This window comes from Bos taurus, chromosome 5 (assembly GCF_002263795.3).
Source record: "Bos taurus isolate L1 Dominette 01449 registration number 42190680 breed Hereford chromosome 5, ARS-UCD2.0, whole genome shotgun sequence".
Taxonomy (NCBI): domain Eukaryota; kingdom Metazoa; phylum Chordata; class Mammalia; order Artiodactyla; family Bovidae; genus Bos; species Bos taurus.
In genome coordinates, this window is record NC_037332.1 from 74494990 (window position 1) to 74515755 (window position 20766).

At 49.5% G+C, this 20766-nt stretch overlaps 1 protein-coding gene across 2 annotated transcripts; it reads right to left on the bottom strand.

Annotated features, from left to right (window-relative positions):
• Positions 1 to 4530: 4530 nt before the first annotated feature.
• On the bottom strand, positions 4531 to 19443 carry LOC524576 (apolipoprotein L3). Of its 2 annotated transcripts, XM_005206867.5 has the most exons (5): positions 19315 to 19443; positions 15495 to 15593; positions 12123 to 12229; positions 10216 to 10336; positions 4531 to 7549 (listed from the first exon to the last, which is right to left on the bottom strand). In XM_005206867.5, the coding sequence occupies exons 3-5, from the start codon at positions 12151 to 12153 to the stop codon at positions 6685 to 6687; spliced, it is 1017 nt and encodes a 338-aa protein (XP_005206924.1). In that variant the 5' UTR covers positions 12154 to 12229; positions 15495 to 15593; positions 19315 to 19443; the 3' UTR covers positions 4531 to 6684. The 2 variants fall into 2 exon arrangements, with proteins under 2 accessions (XP_005206924.1, XP_059742977.1); XM_059886994.1 differs by lacking the exons at positions 15495 to 15593; positions 19315 to 19443 and adding an exon at positions 12410 to 13423.
• Positions 19444 to 20766: the final 1323 nt, after the last annotated feature.

Below are 20766 nucleotides of genomic sequence, written 5' to 3' on the forward strand. Positions count from 1 at the left end.
CTGGTGAACTTCTCGGTTTGCCTCAAGCAGAAGTGACTGCAGTGGACCTGGATGCCCCATGAAGGCCCGCCTGCCCTTCCCTCAGGGCTGCTTCACCCCAGGAAATGTTTGAGGGAGGGACAGGAAATTATTCCATGAGGATAGCCAACCATAGTTTGGTCTTAACACAACTGTTATGTATCTGTTGCATTTTGCATGTAAGGGAGCTAAGAGGATGGGAGAGGTGGGGGTGCTCTTCCAGGAATTCAGGGACTTGTGTTTGGTGGGAGAGTGTCAGCAGCTCACATCCTGCAAACATTCATTTGACACCCTGTTCCCAGAGTTCAGGGCTCAGGACAAGACAGAAGCCCCAGACCCCAGATAGAGAGGAATCAAGGGGCAAACAGGCCGCTGCCCTGCCCACTGACCCACACAAGTCTGCTCCTGAGCTTACTGGAGCTGCTGGGACTCAAGGATGCCTCCTTTCCAGAGCTTGGGGTCCTCTGGGGACAGCCGACTCTGGGTGTCACCCCTACAGAAGGGACACAGGGAGGAACAGTGGGAGGCAGGAGCTTTCCTGGAGGGAAAATCCAAGCAAAGTCATCCCTCCCGCCTGCTTACTTTAAACCTCAGGCAGAAATTCAGGGGCAGGGAAAGCCATGTGGGCTTCCCCAGGGGAAAACTGCCAGCATGAGGGTGCCCAGGCCCCACTCCCTAAGTGCCCTCCACCACAGGATAGTTAGGGACCCCAAGCGAGGATCAGGCTGGGTGGGCTGGGTGTCCTGGGACTCACCTCCTGGCCAGGTAGCCCCTGCAGCAGGCCTGGAAGCCGATGATGACATCCGTGATCTTCAGGTCCCGCTCCTCCTCCAGGCGGGCCAGCATGCTGTCCCGAAAGAAGACCTTGCTCTGGCCCATGTGGTATAGGTTGCTCAGAGCTCCAGGGCTTCCATCCAGAGGAGGAGAGCCAGCTGCTGACCACGGGGCACCCCATCCACCATAGAACCCTGGAGCAAGGTCAAGGCCAAGGCCAGGGAAGGGGCCTGGAGCCTGGGTTTCCCTGCTGCTCTGTGGGCAGCCTCCTCCTGGTTCAGGGAGAGTGGGGCTGAGGGAATGCAGGAGGGGGCAGGTGGGGGATAGCACGGGACAGATAAGAAACACAGAACCTCGGCTCTGTAGGGACCTACCTCTGCAGTCTGTGCCCACGTGCATTTCTAACCAAGGTGGCAGTAGATAGTGGGGCTCAGGAGGCATTACCTTAGGTAACTAGGGAAACAGTGTCCTTGTTTGTTTATTTGACTGCCCTGGGTCTTCACTGCTGTGGGGACAGGGGCTGCTTTCTCTAGTTGCAGCGAGTGGGCTACTCTTCGTTGAGTATCGGGCTTCTCATTGCAGTGGCTTCTCTTTTTGCAGAGCACGGGCTCTAGGGAGTGGGCTCAGTGGTTGTGGTGCACGGGCTTAGTTGCTCCCAGCATGTTGGATCCTCCCGGACCAGGGATCAAACCCATGTCCCCTGCATTGGCAGGCAGCTTCTTTACCACTGGACCACCAGGGAAGTCCCAAAAGGTTTCTTTTGAAAAAGGTACTTTAAAGTCAAGACTGGCTTCAACATCCTTCAAAAGCGCAGGGGCTAAGCAGGGGAGGCTGAGCAGTGTGGGGCCATGTGCAGGGTGACGGGCAACACCACAGGTGGCTTGAGAGCCTCACTGGGACAGTACAAGGTGCTCCTCACCAACTGTCCTTGTCGCAGAGACTGGGTCCAGACCAGCTCCACAGGCATCTGAGTGTAACCAGTTGTTAGATATTCTGTGTCAGCAGCACAACTTCCTGAGAAAACCGGTGGATTCTAAGTATGGACCTCTGCAGACTCAAGACACCCCTGTTCTCTTCGGTCTAAGCCCTGGGAACAAGGCAGCTGGAGGCTGTGTGCCGGTTGGTATGATGGCAGCTCTGTGAACTTCAAGGCATTTGTGAGAACTAGGAGCAGCAGCTTAAAACCAGCAAACTCAGGGCCAAGCGAGGAGCTAGAAGCCTCCAAAACGGGCCCTGCCAGAGGAGACTCAGGTCCTGGGTGGCGGGAGAGACCTGTGCCCATCTCTCCCCACATTGGGAAGCACAGCAAGTGGCGACAGATAGCCCCGTGGCCTGGGCTCCAAGGAGGTGAGTCCACCACCCTGGGCCAGGATGAGCTGTGTTACAGAAACACCACATGCTTGCTTCACTTCCTCCTGAAACAGGACACCCTGCATCCTCCTGACCAATCAGCTCAACATGGATCCAGGGAAGAGGCTCCAGCTCCCGGAGGCCCCACCCAGGATGGCCCTTCCAGGTGGGGGCTGTGGCCACACTCCTGCACCCTGGGCCCAGCTTCCTCCTGTTCTCCGTTGGGGTGACAATCACGTGCTCTCAGAGGGTCAGTGAGGTCTTGATAAGGACCCAGGTGACAGTGCTGACACAGCGATGGCCCAGCCCAGGCTACACAGGGGTGAATTTCCCCGCAGTAAAGAGGGACTGGAAGTGGGATCGCAGTGAAGACTGGTATCAGGGGAGCAGTGCTCCTGAGGTCCTGGGGTTACTGCACCTCCCTGTTGCTGCACATGTTTAACATACATGCAGAGCACTGGGAAAGGAGCCCACAGAGCAGGAGAAGCACTGGCGTCACGCTGGGGCCCTTCACCCCTGACATCCCGGCAACACGCAGCAGGGAGAGGAGATTCGTGTTTGTCTCCAGCTGGGGAAGTGGCCGGTGCACTTACTGTTGTGTGTGGGATGTTGGACCCAGAATAGGGTAAGGAGAGTCGTTTCCATTGGTCTGAGAAGAGGGCACGTGTGCATCCAGGAAGCACTCAATCTGGAGTCTCTCTTCCTGAGACTCTGCCCCCAGGGTTCAGGTCCCTGTTAACCATTCATCTTCATTATTCTTCAGCCTGACCTATTGGTCCAAGAATATAGTCCTCAGACCTAAGCTCCTCTGTTTCCTGGGAACCTGACACTGAGATTCCAGGGCCTTGGACCTAAGCTCCCTGCTGGAACGGGTCTCTGGGGACAGACTGTGAGCTCCTGCAGGGGGACCTGCCCTACTTTCTGTCCTTCCTGAACTGTGCAGGTTTGGGGGCTTCTTTCCATTTTCTGACCTGGCCTGCATCCCTCCAGTGCATGCTCTTCTGTGCTCACTTAGCCAAACTCAGTTTCTGTTGCTCAGAACCACAGGGATCTCAGCTGACACAGGGGTGACTGTGGAATTGTATCATCTGCACATTGAGCTGAATGGGGTCAAGATCTAAGGGTTCACGGGGACGTGGGGATGGACACTGAATGGTTCTGTAACCAGTGCCTGGAACCCTGCCTAGGAGAAGTCTGGGCAGGATTTGAATTCCCGAGGAACTTACAAAGAATTACAGAAGCAATTACACTCATGATTCGGGGATTAGACAGATGCTGGCCATGACTGCTGACATCTTCAGGAAGGAATGGAAGGGCTGATTGAAGCCTCAGGGAAACACTGGATGAGAGGGAGTCAGAGGCACTGAGGAAAGTCTTCCGAGGGAGGTCTGGACAAAAGTGGGGAGAGGGCCCTGCAGCACGTGGGGAGGGACTTAGGAGACATCCTGGGATCATTTCCAGGTCCCGGGTCTCTGGCTTCCTGCCTTGGGCTCCAGGCGTGGGAGCCAGTTAAGTGCTCACATGCTCCACACATGGAAACACAGAGAGTTGGTGCCCTGTGGAGCAGGCTCATGGGGGCAAGAGCCACACCCAGATTCTCCCCTCTCCTTCCAGGACAGGAAGAGCCTGAGGCACCCCATGAAGGCTCCTCAGAAGGTCCAGGCAGGTGCAATCCCAGATGGGTGACCAAGTCAGAACATGGCCTTGGATGGACTTTCCCTCCATGCCTGCTCCCATCCTCCAGCCCCTCAGTCCTGCTCCTGGAGATTGAGTGAGCCTGGCCTCCAGTTCTGCCCTCAGGGGACCCCGCTACTGCACACTGCTTTGGTCTGCAATTAGGCTTCAGCATCTGTGCTCAGAGTCACGGGTAGCTGTGGAGGAGGTGAAAGCAGTTGTGTTAAGGTCGACATTCTTATGGGTTATTCTAGCCCAAGCGGGGAATAGATGAGTGGGGCAGGGCAGTGCCCCAAGGTAAACCCAGGAAGGAAATTCTGGAAGCTCCTGCAGGAGTTCTGGTGAATTGTGAGGCAGCCTGGGCAAGTGTGTTGCTGTCTCTCTCTCCCCTCTGTTTACAGCTGACCCTCTCTCACACCTGCACACAAGCCCTCCGCTGTCAGTCCCCCTTGGGTGTCCATTCTGGTCCCTGGGGCTGGAGGAGGAGCATCCCAGTGCTCAGCCCAAGTCAGATGACATGGGTTCCCCCGGGCATCCCACGAAGCCTGCAGGGCTCCAGGATCTTAGGGAAATGATTGGATGGGAGCTCAGCAGGCAGACAGGAGGAGCCATGGAGGACGTGTTCCCTGAGACCCTGGGAGACAGGCTCCTGGGGAAGGAGGTCAGGCATCTGGAGCCCAGCTGAGCCCCTCAGTCAATGCAAGGAAGCCTCAGTGAATCCGCTCATATTTATTGAACCAGAGTCTAGAGAACACAAGGTGGAGAGAACCAGAACCACCTGAAATATCTTATCCAGCCTCACCCCCAGCTGAAGAAGAAACCGAGGGTCAGAGAGTCGTGTCTGTTGGTTCCAGGCTGTTTCATCTCTTGACACACCGAAAGTTCCTTGACCTGTTTCTGCCTCTTTGTTTCATCCTTCTTTCTTTCTTTCTTTTAATCAACCTCTGTTCCTCCTCCACATTTGGATTTTCATGGAAACGTCACTGGTCTCTCGGTGCACTCTGGACCCAAAGAGCTCCTGGCAACGTGTCAGATGTTCCATCCACTGTGTTGTCACACCACTGCTGCCACCAACATCATCACCACCATCGTCATCAAGAAGCCACTGCCTGAAGATCTACACAGACAATTCTTCATGAAGACGTACAGATGGCCAGCAGGTACGTGAAAACATACTCAACATCACTAATTATTAGAGAAATGCAATCAAACTACAATAAGTTATCTCCCCTACAGCGATCACAGGGACTATCACCTACATCTACAATGCTCTGAGGCTGTGGAGAAAAGGGAACCCTCCTACACTGTTGGTGGGAATATAAATTGGTGCAGCCACTATGGAAGGCCATGTGGAGTTTTCTTAAACAACTAAAAATAGAGCTACCTTATGATTTAGCAATCTCACTTCTGGGCATATTTCTACAAAAAAATTAAACCTCTAATTTGAAAAGATACATAGCAGAAGTATTCATAACGGCCAAGACATGATATTAACCTAAATGTCTGTTGACAGATTAATGAATAAAGCAAATGTGGTACATGTATACATACCATGGAATCCTACTCAGCCATAAAGAAGAATGAAATAATATCTGTAGCAATATGTATGGATCTAGAGATTACTATACTGAGTGAAGTAAGTCAGACAAAGACAAATATATGTTATTAGCTTATATGTAGAATCCAGAACATAATATAAATGAACTTACAGAATAGAAACAGACTCATAGACATAGATAATGAACTTTTTAACAAAGTTTTGTGGGGATAGGTGAATTAGGAGACGGGATTAACAGATACACACCAGATAAACAAGGGCCTGCCTACTGTAGTAGCATAGGAACAGTATTCAATACTTTGTAATAAACTATAATGGAAATGAACAAAAAAGAACATAGACATATACATACTCAGATACTCTGTCATGTCTGACTCTTTGGAACACCATGAACTGTAACACGCCAGGCACCACTGTCTATGGGATTTCCCAGACAAGAATATAGCAGGGTGGTATCATTTCCTCCTACAGGAAATCTTCCCTACCCAGGAATCAAACCTGTGTCTCTTGCTTAGCAGACACATTCTTTACCACCTGGGAAGCCCACATAAATCGATACCTGTATAATTGAATCACTTTGCTGTATACCTGAAATTAACAGAATACTGTAAATCAATTATCCTACAATAAAACAAGCAAACAAAAGAAGTCACTCCCTAAGTAAGACACATCAGCTAGGGCCAAAGGTGAGTTGATGCCGGAGGAAAGGTCTAGAGACCACCACCAGGGGAAGACTCTTCCTGCTGGGACATCACAGCCTGTGGAGGGCGATAGAGGAGCCCCTGCTACTTCTGGATCCCAACAATCCTAACTGATGTTCTCCCATTTTCAACCCATTCGTATACCTGGCCTCTCATTGCTAGTTCGCCTGCCTCTCCCTTTATTCGGCCTCCAGTGTCATCTTTAGTCCAAAGTAAGTGGTTTCTGATGGGAGGGGAGTTTGGGGGAGAATGCATACGTGTATATGAATGGCTGAGTCCCTTTGCTGTTCACCTGAAACTATCACAACATTGTTAATCGGCTATACTCCAATACAAAATAAAACGTTCTTAGTATGAAAAAAAGTGGTTTCTCCCCGCCTCTCATTCTCTGGTCCCCCCTCCTCCCTTAATCCAGGCTCCAGGCCCTTTCCTTCTCTCTCCTCATCTATCACCTACATCCATCCCTTCCCTGATGTGCTCAACCACAGAAATGCCAAATTCCTAACACCCAGCTTCATTAATGTGGTCTCCCTCTCTTTCCCTCAAACAAGGTACCTCTGCACTTTAGACCCTCACATGTCCCTGGACCCTGCACTGCTCTGGGGGTGGTTAACTCAGGTCCTCCTGCAGACTCTCATAGATCTGGGTGAGCTTCTCCAGCTTCCTCTCCAGCTCCCATGCCCGTCGCCTCAGGCTTTCGGCTGCTTCTGTCTTTGCACCATTATGCAGGTGTATTGACTCCTTCACCAGGAAGCCCACATCCACCAGAAGGAAGACCCCTGCAGCAGCCAAACCCGCGATCCGGGCTCCTTTGGTAATTGTTAAAGCTGTGGCTTTGAAACCTGTCTCTATATGCTGGATGGCTGGGCCTGAGATTCTCCCAGGGCTCATGTAGATGCTTGCATTGGCTTCAGAGCCAGGGTTGGCATTGCCTGTCTCCATGGCATGGATGTGCATTTCAATGCATTGTACAGCTTCTTCCTTTTTTGTGTCAACAATGTGGGGGTTGCTCTTGAGTACCTCTAGGAGAACTTTCCATTTCTTGACAACAGTAGACATCAGGCGACTGGCTTCGGTTTCTGCTGATGACCTCTTCACACGTTCGATGATACTGGTGGACACACTGGTCACACCGGCTGCTGCTCCCAGCCCTATCCCAGTGGCCAAGAGCGCCACACTGGCCCCCATTGTCACGGGTGCCAGGGCCAGGCCAACGATGGTCAGAACACCAGACACAGCACCAGTGCTGTGGGCCATCACGTTGGAGATTGTACATCCCTTATGGACCTTCTCAACCTTGTCTGCGAGCTCATGGAATTTGCCTATGAACTCCTCCAGCTGCCATTTCACCCGAGGAAATTTATTCAGAAACCTCCTCCTGTCCAGCTGCTCTTTGGGGAGTTTTTCTTGGTCCTCCTCAACTAAGACTCTTTTCAATTCGTTCAGATAATTGTGTAGTTCATCCGTGTCTTCCCTGTAACGATGAAGGTCAAGGGATTAGAAAGGCAGTTTGTTGTCTGTAAAATTGGCTCCATAATATCTATTCTGCATAAATACAGATGTTACTATAAATCATTAGAAAAGAATTTTATAAATGTAAACTTTTCTCTTTCAACCTTAAACACGTTTCATACTTTATAGATGCTCCATCTTGAAATAGCTAAACTTGGAATAGGTAAACGAGGTCACCTTAGGATACCGGCAACTTAAGAGAGGTATTTGAGAGAATTCCCAGGTGGTCCAGAGGTTTCAACTCTGCGCTCCCACTGCTGGCCTTAACTCAATCCCTGGTTGGGGAATGAGGATCCCACAGGCCATATGGCTCAGCCAAAGAAAAGGTATGTGGTAAAGATGTCTCACAGGTGGGTCAACACCACCACTTTGAAAGAGTTTTTGGAGTGGGAACTCCACAGATAAACAAAGACATGTAGGACTGGAGGAGAAAACCTTCATTCAAGGGCTTCAGTGTATAGTGAGAAGTCTCCCTGCCCTTGGCTACTGGGAAGTGGTCCCTAAGCCCATAGAATTCTGGCTGATAGGAGTATCCTTGCATGCCTGGGCCTTTGGTCACTGGTCAGTCTGACAAGGTGATGAGTGACCCAAGGTCTCTGGGTCTCATTGTATCAGTCCTGCCATTTGGCAGAGCTGGACACTGGGGCACGAGTCTGACTTCCAGGAGGGGCTGGAGATGACAGGTCAGGGTAATTTGGCTTTTAAGCAAGGTGAGTGTCCCTGATGAGCAGTACTCCATGCATCTTATCACACACCGAATCCATGTCAGTAATGTGTCCTGAGGACAATGGAAGCTTCGTATGTGAAACCTGCCCAGTCTCTATCCTGTGGCTGGTGGGAACTTTTATCCTTCCCTGTAGTAAACTGTAGCTGGGATCATGAAGCTTTCAGTGAGTCCTGTCCATTCTATAAGGAATTCTTGAACCTGAGAGTCGTTTTGGGGATCCCCTAAATTTGCCACTGAAGTCAAAGTAAGGGCAGTCCTGGGCACTGTGCCTTTGCACTTTGCAGATTGGCTGTCTCTATGACCTAGAATAATTTAAACCCAAAAAGTCAGAGCTAGAAGGCACCTTATAATCATTTGGTCTGCCATCTGCTGTCTTCTAAGCATTGAGCCCTTGACCTTCTCAGCAGAAGGTCACTGGGTCCACCCCACTGCCCCAGTTGACAGGGAAGAGGGAGATGAGCTATGAGCCCTGTTTCCCTTGGACTCTCCAGCTCACCTCACTGACTCCTGACCCGTCACCCAGCACCCTCAATCGCTCAGGGGTCACCAACCTAACTCACAATTTACCTGGAGACAGCTTCATTGCCTGCACCCTAAGGCCGTGGGCAACCTGTGGAACCTCTAAAGATTCAAGGGACTTGAGGAAACAGTCATCTGAACAGCTGAGCCTGAGGAGACCGGCACTTACACAGTTGGTGGAGGAAGCATTTTCCTCTTGGGTGGGGATGTGTGAGGCTCCTCAGAATCCCTCAAATGTCACACAATCACATCCACTCATTGTGACCCTGGAGGGCTCCCTAAGCCACATGGCCATCCCACTGTCAGGGGAACTCCATGTAGATTAGAAGAGGGTCCCCAATGGAGTGAGAAGCCAGGTCCCAGGCAGGGTGTGCAGACACAGTCACCCAGGGCCCTCTAGTCCAGCATGAGGGGATCCCACCAGGGAGGGAAGAAATGTCCCCCTCTCCCACTCAGGGGACCTCTGCTAGGGTCACAGTCCCTTCAGTTCTGTGTCCTTAGGGCCCACTGTCTTCACTCTAGCCCTGGTCCTGCTGCCCAAGCCTGCCTGCTAGTCCTCCAACCTGGACCCACTGCTCCACCCTGACCCCTGGGTCTGACCCTGGTGCAGGCCTCCCCGGTCCTTTGGACGAGATGATTGCACTTGGTTCCCCACCTCTGACCCTGCAGTTCACTCTGAGGCCATCACCATAATCCATCAGACTGAATTGCTATTCCCATTGGACACAGGACTGATCTGAGATTCAAAGTCTTAAGCCCACCGTCCCAGGATTTGGGCACAGCTAGATCCAGGATCCCACCAGCTCCTCCAGTTCCTCTCTAGCCTCTCTCCCTTATGGGCCAGCAGGATCCTGCAGGGTTCGTACAGTTCCTAACATCAGGAATAGAAAGACTGTAGGCAGAAACCCAGGACACAAATGGTGGTGTCAGGATTTTCCCACTTGTCCCAAAGGAAATTCTGCTTGGTTCTCCTCACCAGAAAGAACACCCTTGACCCCTGTCTCTTCCCAACAAGCTTTTAAAATGTTACTATTGACTGAGTACTTACTCCGTGTCAGTCATTATGGGAAGCACTTTACATGCATGACCTCAGTGTCCTCACAGTAAAAATGAAAATATGGAGAAACTAAAGCAGAGAGTAGTTCAGTAACTTGTCCAAGGTCACATAACCTGTGCCTTCCTTGCAAGTTTCATCTCTTCTCAACCCACGATCATTCACTGTCAGCAAATGACATGGAGGAAATATTCCTGATGGAATCTTGAGAAGGAACACCCCTGGCCCCAACAGTAGGCTCCTGCCTGGAGGAGGCGTTACTCCAGGAGGAAGCTGGCCTGGTGCTGGGGGACATGGGTGACCTTCCTGGTGCACCTGTGCCGGTTACCTGGACAAACTGGCCTCAGCCTTAATTCTCTCCAGGAATTCATTCAGCAGGAGTAGCAGTTCCTCTCTGCTCAGTATGTCCCAGAGACATTCAACGACCTCCTCAAAAAAGATCTCAATATCTAGATGAAAGAAAAGGGAATAAGATAAGAAAAATTAGTGGTGGGACATAAATGTTATTGAGTATAAAATAGTTAAAATTCATCTTTCTGAGCAGCAGTCACCTGGGGTGCTCTTGGTGAGGTCACCTAGGGTTATGGATGGACTGTCCCCTTCCCCCCCCAATTTGTGTTGAAGAGTTAACCCCTGGTGACCTTTCTGAAGATAGGGCTTGTAAGTAGATTAGGTGAAATGAGATCCTACGTGGGATTCCGAGGTAAATTGAGGTCATAGGTGGGATTCCCTGGGAGTTCTAGTGGTAAAGAACCTGCCCCCATTTGTAAGAGAGGCGGCTTTGATCCCTGAGTCAGGAAGATCCCTGAAGGAGGGCATGGCAAGCCACTCCAATATTCTTGTTTGGAGAATCCCATGGATAGAGGAGGCTGGCAGGCTGCAGTCCATGAGGTTGCAAAGAGTTGGACATGACTGAGCAACTGAACACACACACACACAAAGAGAAGAAGCAGCAAGTGTGATTTGTTAGTTACCCCTTCCAGAATAGACGGGCAGTGCCCTATAAATGAATGCTTTCATGTTTGGGCAGTGAAACAAATACTCACGTTAAATGGGATAAAGAATGTAATGACTACAAATAACCTCAAATCACTACAGGGTAAGACTACTCCTCAATGAGTTATCAAAATCCCTGAGTGATTTCAGAGATCTGGAGGTTATGGAATTGTAGGTAAGATACTGGTGGCCAGGCTATATATATGTGTGTGGGCTGGGACTTGATATCAAATGTTTTTCTTGGTAAATCCACACAAAGAGGCATTATCCTTATCTCACAGAAGAGGCAAGTGAAACTCAGACAGGACAATGGACAGCCCAAGGCCACAGAGCTGAAAGCTCTGAGGTTGAATCCAAAGTCAACAGTTAGACAGTTCTTGGACATGACTTTGAAGTCTCCTTACATTTAAAATTCCTGTGATTTGTTCATTCTACTCTATAGCACACAGTGGGGATTCTTTGTGACTCATTTTTGGTGGTGAGCATGCAGTAGCATATATAGAAGTAGAAATATAGTGTTGTACACACGAAACTTAGAAAACATTACAAACTCATGTTACCTAATTTTAAAAAAGACTTTAGGACCACATGCCATTGAGCAAAACTACCATGTGAGAGGATTCCTGCTTCTGACCACAGACTCTAGGATGGGCAGGGGAGGGGATCCACCAGGTGGGGGAGGGGTGGAGCCAGATGTGATCCTCATCACCCCTCCCCTCCAGGTGTGAGGTGGCAAAGGCCAGACAGGGGTTCAGAGCAGGGTCCACTGACCCTTGTAGAGAGGCTGGGCTGGTGGCTGGGAAAAGCTGGAGGAAACAGCTTCTGTGGTGATGCCCTAAGGTCTGGGAGCGGGAGGAGGTTTGGGCCAAGGGAGAGAGCAGGAGAAGTCCAATGATGCTGGAGGACCTCCTCTCCCAGGCCTGCCTGGCCTTGGGGACTGCCATCTGCGGTCCATGCTCCGCGTGTGCTCTCCTGGCCTCCGTCCTGAGTCACTTGCTTGGTGGGGGGAGAGGCAGGAAGTCAGCACCTTGGTCATGGCTCCCTAGGAGAGGGCTGGGAAGGAGGCTGTGGGAAGACCCCAGGGTGAGGGGAATCTCCTGGTCTCTCTTGGAAACTCAAGGATGCCTATCCATCGTCTTCATGGTTCTTGATTCCTCTGTAGTTTAACTCAGCCTGGAAATACCACCTTCAATTCTGGGTCACAAGTAGGAACCTTCCAGAGAAGAGAGAGCTGACTACCTGAGCAGTGTCCGAAGTTTTCTGAGCTCATGGTGGCAGCAGGGGCTCTCAGATATCTCCCTTCAGCTCCTTGTCTGCATCAGGCTGGAAGGAGGTGTGACCTCACCCTTGGGGAGAGAAAAAGACTGTGAGCTCCACTGTGAGGAGCAGAGGCTGCAGGGAGCAGCGAGGGACAAGTTCTCCGGTGGGTTCCCCCGGGACGGCCACCAGTGCCTCCAGGAACTTAGCCCAGTGCGGTTCTCTGTCTCCTGGGCTCTGCTGGTTGTTAGTTAAGAAAAGTCATTCACCTCCTACAGCTCCTTCCAAGCCAAGTCAGAGTCCTGCTCTCCTGTTGGGGCACAAGGAGAAGGTAATCAGACAGGAGACTGCTATCTGCGAAGTTATAGGAACAATAAAGCCAGAGACTAGAAGAACAGATAGGAGGTGATACTCTGGAAATGAGGTGAGGTTGGGACACCTGTGTTTTTGAATTGGTAATAACTAATATTAATGATATCATTGATCCAGTGTCCTTAACATGCAGGCTCCTGAAACTCACTCAAACTTAGCTGAGTCCAAATTGTCACGCTGGTGCCAGGGTCTGGACTAGACCCTGAGTCTTTCTGGTGCAAATCACATGTGTGTGATGACTATGCTCTACTCCCTATATATACAAAAAGATTTATTTGTGGATATATGTTCATTGGTAAATGACTCTTCCTTCCAAAATGATGTTTTGCTCCCTATCAAGTCTCGCCTTGATAAAGTTCCCGGTGATACGGCTCCCATAGCCCAGGTCTTCCTTGCTTCTGCAAGAGCCTTTTTCCCCACAAGGGCCTGGAGTCCCACAAGCCCTGCCCCAATTCCTGTATCCCTGCTCTGAGTGGCTGAGACCCCTGCAGCTGTTCTGTCCTCCTTGCTTTCCCCTCCTGAATATTGGACTTGATGTAGTTTCTAATCCTTTATGTAAATAATAGTGCAAAGAATACTCTCCTTGTGTAAAACTTCACCTACATCTGAGACTGTATCCTTAAGCTATATCTAGAAGTAGAATTAAGATCAGATGGCATCAACACCTAAAAAATTTCCATACCTAGAGCCACCATGCCATGCAAAGAAACTGTAGCAATTTATGTTCACACTTATAATATATGAGGGTGTCCATCCTTTCAGATATACCCATTCTCAGTGGTCTTTCTTTTAAAAAATCAGATCTTTATAATTAAATCATTTATTTTGGTTCTGAATGTGATAACCTTGCCATGGGAGATGAAGAAGGAAAGCAAGTGTTGATGTTTAGCTACTATTTTTAAGAAAGCAAAAGAGCTTCTATCAACTACTCCTCCTGAGACTTGACTGAAATGATGGTAAAGGTATATATAGGTATAATACCATCTACTGATAAGAGTGCCTGGTTTCTGTAGTGTAGTGGTTATCATGTTCACCTAACACGCAAAAGGTCCCCAGTTCAGAATCGAGTGGAAACAGCTTCACTTGGGCTTCCCTTGTGGCTCAGTTGGTAAAGAATCCACCTGCCATTCAGGAGACGTGGGTTCTATCTCTGGGTTGGGAAGATCCCCTGGAGAAGGGAACGGCTACCCACTCCAGTATTCTGGCCTGGAGAATTCCATGGGCTGTGTAATTCAAGGGATCACCAAAAATCGGACATGACGGAGCAACTTTCACTGATAAGAGCAACTGGTGTTTGTGATCATTGCTCTGCATTGGTATCGGCTCTGAAACTTTACCAATGGTACCTCATATGTCCTTCCATTAGCTTTTGAGATGTGTACCATTGTATCCTCATTTACAAATAAGGAAGCTGACATATAGATGTTAGCTGACTTACCTAAGTTCAGAAGGCTTGCCCTTGGTACACTGGTTCCACCCCACTCATGAGCTGAAGAACCCATAGCCTTCCTCTCCTCCCTCTGCTGCTAATAAAAACAAGCATGGGAGCAACAGGAGACCAGAATCTTCAACAAATGTCTGAAGACTCACTGGATGGAGAAGTGATAGCTGAGTAAAGAGGAGTGCAGTAGAGGGAGAGAAACAGGGATCGTGTTGACAGGAGAGAAGAACGGTCTGCTGGGCAGAGCCCCAGAGGGAGCAAGATGAGAGGGAGGCCGAGGGGAGAGCAGGGGACAAGCCCACCACCCCCATGTCCCATCCCATATTCACAGCAGCTTTCACCCTTCACCAGACTTTTAGAAAGTTACTTGAAAATGAGATGCAGGAAAAAAAAAAATGATGACATGTTTGTTTAATTATGGAGGAAGGTAAAGGATACCCACAAGAGAGATAGATGTGGGATCCAGGAGTCAGGAACATCAACCCCGTGGGAAGGGAATCCAAGGATTCCAGCTGGGTGCGCAGCAAACCTAGAGAGAAACCAGTCCAGAATGGGATAAGAAGTCCAGAGTCTGTGGGGACAGGGGACACGGTATCACATGAGGCACCTTTGGAAAGAAATGGAGGAAATGCTGAAGATAAACAGTGAAAGGGGTGAAAATGAAGCCAATTAGAAACATCAGGAAAAACTAAAGCTCAGGAGGAGAAGGGGACGACAGAGGATGAGATGGTTGGATGGCATCACTGACTCAAAGGACATGAGTTTGGGTAGGCTCTGGGAGCTGGTGATGCACAGGGAGTCCTGGCGTGCTGCAATTCATGGGGTCGCAAAGAGTCGGACACGACTGAGCAACTGAACTGAACTGAGAAGCATGTACAGCTATATGGTACAAGTTAGCTCTTAAAAACTGTATTAAAATATCACAAAAAAATGTAAACTCTTTTGTTTGATTTAAAAAAAATCTTAAGTAAATATATCTATATCCAAGTCCTTTGGAGACAGGTGTAAAACTGAAGTAATATTAATATATATAATATGATATAACTCACAGGTGTATTATAACTCACAGGTGTATTAACTCACAGGTTTATTAGTGATTCAAAAATCTTAGTTTTATTTCATTTATAGTCATTATAAAATAAGCTTTATCTTAATAAAATAACTTTTATCTTTTAAAATGAAAGAGTATATAAATATGTGAAGTAATGTACTTGTTAATATAAAAATCAAAATACACTTCTAGAACTTGGGAGCCAAAGTACTGAAGGGAGGAGGAGGATTAATATCTCAGTTTACAAAGCTGGGAATTTAGAAATAGTAGGTCCAGTCGAGAGCATCAGAAACGAAGATGTAAATAAAGTGCTTCCAAGTACAAAGCTTTGTAACAGAGGATATACAATTAGTGGAATAATGATATAAGGAGAAGAAGGGGAAAGGTATAATTGAAAGTATAAAAATAAATGAACTCCTTATTTTTCCTAATAAGAAATAAATAAATGCTATCAAATTTAAGTCAAGAAAAACCAAAATGCAATACTTACCACTTATTAGCTATTGTGGTTGGTGACTTCCCACTTGGCACCAGGCACCTTCCCAACTGCTTGGTATGAATTCACTTCCTTTTAGTTCTCACAATGATCCTGTAAGAAAGGAAACTGAAGCTCAGAGAGGTGAAGCAATGTACTCAAAGCACACAGCTAGTGCTAGAGCCAGACTCCAAGTCCAGGTTCCTGTCTCCTGGGCACACATTCTCACACTGTTGCAGCTCCCAATGTAGTAATAGCATTGAAAGACACTGATTAACTATCTAAAGAAGAAGCTATTCCTTGGGAAGGAATGAGCAGAACCCTCTGTACAAATTGATCTGTTCTAACCATATGCACTTAGGACTGGATTGTTTTACTCTAAGACAGCAGCAGTCACTTTATAGCAGTCAGTAACCCAAAGAATGCGGTGGTTTCTAGTGCCACCACCTTAAAGATGATGGAAGAAGCTGAATTAAATGCCAACAAGAAATGTGTGACTCCTGCTGTGAGAACTGTCAGTGTAGGAGACATGTCATGTTGATGAAACGTAGTTCTCTAGAAAAGTAGGCATGAAAACAGGGTTAAACCAGAATAATGAGAGTGAACTGTGGCCTTAAAGAGATATTGTCTGGCAGCATCTTGCCCACCCACATGTACACCCATGGACTTCCGTCCACTCAAAGGAAGGAAGACCACTTGCAGGGGAGGTGAATTCCAGAGACTGCATCTCTGCTCCTGCAAAGAAAAGGATGCTCTTGAAGATGATCAGAGAAGTGGTCATTAGGGGGCGCCCACATATACTAATAACAATAAAAGATAATGATTCCTATGAATGTTTCAATGAGACAGGCTGAGTCTGTGAAAGGCCATGAGTTCATAATAATATTCAAAGAAGAGGACTTTAGAAAAATGTGGCCAAAAAGAGAGACATAAAGGTTAAAAAGAATGCTAGTGGTTATGCAGGAGACGCAAGATGAAAGAGAAATGGGATCGATTCCTGGGCAGGGAGGATCCCCTGGAGAAAGAAATGCTTGTCCACTCCAGTATTCTTGCCTGGGAAATCCCATGGACAGAGGAGCTGGGAGGGCTACAGTCCATGAGGCTGCAAAGAGTGGACACAGCTGAGCTGGTATCTTTCTTTTGTTTCTATGGTGCAAAGAAGAGTAAATGAAATGGGAAATATTTTGTTGTAATTGAATTTAATAATAAGAGGAGTCTTGACGTCTATGGGTATATTCCTTTCTGTTTGTTTACATGAGTGTTTATAAAGGATTGAGAAAGAAAGAACCCCTGACATCCGGAGGCTGGCCTGGTGTCACAACAGGGTGCTGCTCTTCTCCCATTGGATGTAAAGGCTCTCACAGAACTGCAGCCTCACACAGGGTCACCCTGAGAGCAGGAGCAAAGGAGACAGCAAACACCTGTCACTGCGCCCCCCAACACCACGCCCCCTCCCCTGGCTGAAAAGAGGGACTTCTCCTTCTTACCAATCACACCTTCAGCCTTGCTCTGCTCTCCCCTCTCCATAGATGAGGTACTGAGAACCCGTTGGTAGTGCTGCCTCCCAGTCTCTGCAGCTCCCAATCCAGAGCAGCCCCATTTCCTTAGAGCTTCCCCTAAATCCCCTCACATACGCTCCAAGCCTAGAATCTTTCTTTCTGTACCTTCCTCTGCAATGTTCACAGCTCTCCCTCAGGAAGAGTAACCATCAGCTTGTTTTTAGGGAGTGTGCCTTGTGTCAAAGCCTGGAGGCACCGTCATGTGGATGGAAGAGAATTCACAAAGGCAGGCCCTCCTTCAAGTACATGGAAGAGGAGAGCTGGCTGGTGCCCTGTCTCCTCCTCTGCCCAAAAGTGGCAGGGCCTCAGGAGGCAGGTCAGCCTATTGAAATCATGAAACATGAGAACAGAGTCAAGTAGAAAGAAGAGGAGGGCTCAGACAGAAAGGCCGGCTCCTGGATGATGACAAACAACTGTAAATGCGTTGAACACTGGACTCATACTTCCATCCTTCCCTCCCATTCTTGGCCCCTTCCTGACCCTTGTCTGGGGCCTCAGATGGGTGTGGATGCTGATAGTGCTTCCTCTGCTGGATTCCTATCCAGGGCTTCCTCCTCTGTGAGCCTCTGATTGGTCCCTTTCTGGAAAGGCTGTTAGTGGGAGAGGGGAGGACCCTGGAGAAGCCTGTCCCTGCCCAGCTGCATGGCCAGTCATGCATCCCTTCCCTCCTCGTGGGCAGACAGATTCTCCCCAACCATCTCCCTCCTGTGCCTGCAGTCACCCTCCCTGGGAAGGGAAAGGGGCGCTAAGAAAGTCCCTGGCTGAGCACCCGGACCTCCCGACTGCCCCAGCTCCTGTCTTCCTCACACTCTCTGTCTCCATAGGGCCTGCTGCACGAGACTGACACCTCACTTCACACAGGCTGCCCTTCCCAACAACATGTGCTTCCCCACTGGCCTCACCGCATGATGGGGTACTTGTCCCTGGAGGCCCAGCTCCAATCCTCCCTCTGCCACTTTCCCCCAGTTGCTCTCCAGCTCCTCTCGAAGGTGGTACATTCCTGGTCATGGTCTCTTTTTGCTCAGTTTCTCCAGGTCTGAGAACCCTCCCACATCATCAGGGGCCCTGTCTCTTCTCTGCTGCTCCTCCTGTCCAGGGCCTCTGGGCACCATTCGCCCTCCTGGGCACAGCCTGGCTAAAATATGAGGGATGGACCCCTTATGGGGACATGAAACAAGCAGCTTCTCAATGACACAGCACAACCCCAGTTCCCCCTGTTAAAATTAGAAAGGGAGGGAGGGGAGAAGAGGGAGAGAGAGGAAGAGAATGGAGAAGAAACCAAAGATCCTAATCAATCAGTCAAAAGGACCCAACATACACCAGAGAGAAAAAACTGAAGGGACTGAAAGAAACTCAGCAGCGGCCACAGGACTGGAAAAGGTCAGTTTTCATTCCAGTCAGAAAGAAAGGCAATGCCAAAGAATGCTCAAACTACCGCACAATTGCACTCATCTCACATGCTAGCAAAACGATGTTCAAAATTCTCCAAGCCAGGCTTCAACAGTATGTGAACCATGAACTCTCAGATGTTCAAGTTGGATTTAGAAAAGGCTATTATACTGATGTCTGTAGAGTTTGGCTTTTTATCTTAATACTACAACATCGGGATGTATATGAACCTTGTGCAGTGAGCCCTTCTCACTTCTTCCAGCAGGGCCACCTTCCCCACACAGGACCACCCATCACCCACAGAGTAGAGGGCTTGGCAAACACAGGAAGCCAACGCCCTTCGACTCCCCGCTTGGTGTCTGGTCCGTCTCCAGGCCAAGTGTCCCTAAGGGCCTGGCACTGAGCCTGGCACTCTGAGGCAGGGTTTTTCAACAAACCTTGATTCCTTGTATCTGAAAAAAATCCCCTTTCCTCCATCAGCCCTAGCCTAGCACCCTCGGGACAGCTTCAAGGTGGCCAGGTCATAGGAGGAGAGGCTCTGACTCCTTGTCCTCCTCCACCCCGTCTGCTTCCTTTAATTTCCTAAATGGCTGAGTATGCGGAACATACACCTTCCTTCTGGGGTTGCTGCTTATGTGTCAGGAGTCCACATCCTGAGCTGAGCCCACCTGAGCAGCTGTGGCCCTCCCTCTGCTCTGTTTAGGGTCCCTCGGCTGGGAGGAAGCCCTCAGACACACCTGCCTCCACATCCAGGCTCTGCCCCTGCTTAACCTGCTGACCTCACCCTCTGAGCTTCCATTCCTTCTTCTGTCAATTAGTGACAGTCATCCTTATCTCAGACAGTCGTCCTGAGGGTGGGAAGATGGGATGGGTGGGGTCTTACTCACCTGCTTACTCAGGAACCATCCTCTATCCAAGTGTGAACAAGATCCAGTTGTTCACATCTGTGCAGATGCAGCCACAAGCTGTGCGTCTCTGCAATGATCACATACACCCTCTGGGCCCAGATATACTCTGGGAAGCAAAAGTGAAAGGCAAAACCCTTATTTCTGAGTGACTCAAGTTAAGCAAACATCCTGCCCACCAACCCCACCCTGGGCTATTCCCACCCTCCTGCTGACACCCTAGTCAAACAAGTCCAGTCCTGACATTCCACCCCCTTCTTGACACAGTCCACCCGGCCTCAGGCTCCTTGAAGGAAGACCTGCCACGAGCGTGAGTCCCTCGGCAAATCACTCCTCCATAATTCCATCTTCTCACCCACCAACCCCACACTCACCAGCCTGCCTGCTTTGTTCATCTTGTGCCACCAGCACGTGGTACTGTCCAGAACACACCAGTTGCTCAGTGCATACTGGTCACACTCTGCTGTGGAGGGCCACGCTCATGTGGCTTCCAGGATTTGCTCACACAAGTTCTTCTGCCAGGGACACCTGCTGCACCCAACCGGGACAAATCTTCCTGCAAAGCCCGAATCTGGCATCACCTCCTCTGAGAAGCCCTCCGTGACCTCGCCTGCAGAGCCCACTGTTTGCTGCTCTATGCCCATTGTACCTGGAAGAGGGGCCACAGAACATGCCTCAGCCACTCTAAACCCTGCCTCCACCCATTATGATCAGATCCCTCTACTTAGCCCTGCTGGCAGGGACGGAACTCACGCCTTTAGTTCTGGGGGCCCACAGGAGGAGGCCCAGCCTTGGTGGTCACTGCCATAAGGTGGATGCAGAAGTTCGTGGGAAGGGCTGAGAGCACGCTGCCCTTTGCTACCTTGGCTTATCTCCACCTGACAACAGATTTTTTTCTCTCCAAATGGAAGACTTTTATCAGAAAACCAGTGTCTTGGCGACTCAGAGAAGTCTGCAACGGAGAGCTGGCCCTCTGTCCTGCTTGGTTCCTCAGCAAAGAGCCTCTGTGGATGGGGGCTGAGCATGTGGCAGGCGCTGTGCTTGCACTATCCATGCCTTTCCTGTTGAATCTCACATCAGCTCTAGGAGTGCTGGCTCCGTTTCACAGATGAAGAAATGAAGGTCGAGTTCCCACAGTCTGAGAGTCCTGCAGCTGGACTACTGGTGAACTTCTCGGTTTGCCTCAAGCAGAAGTGACTGCAGTGGACCTGGATGCCCCATGGAGGCCCGCCTGCCCTTCCCTCAGGGCTGCTTCACCCCAGGAAATGTCCCTGGGCCATGATGGTCCCCTCCATCCAGGTTTGAGGGAGGGACAGGAGATTATTCCATGAGGATAGCCAACCATAGTTTGCTCTTAAAGCCAACTTTTATGTATCTGTTGCATTTTGCAGGTAAGGGAGCTGAGAGGAGGGGAGAGGTGGGGGTGTTCTTCCA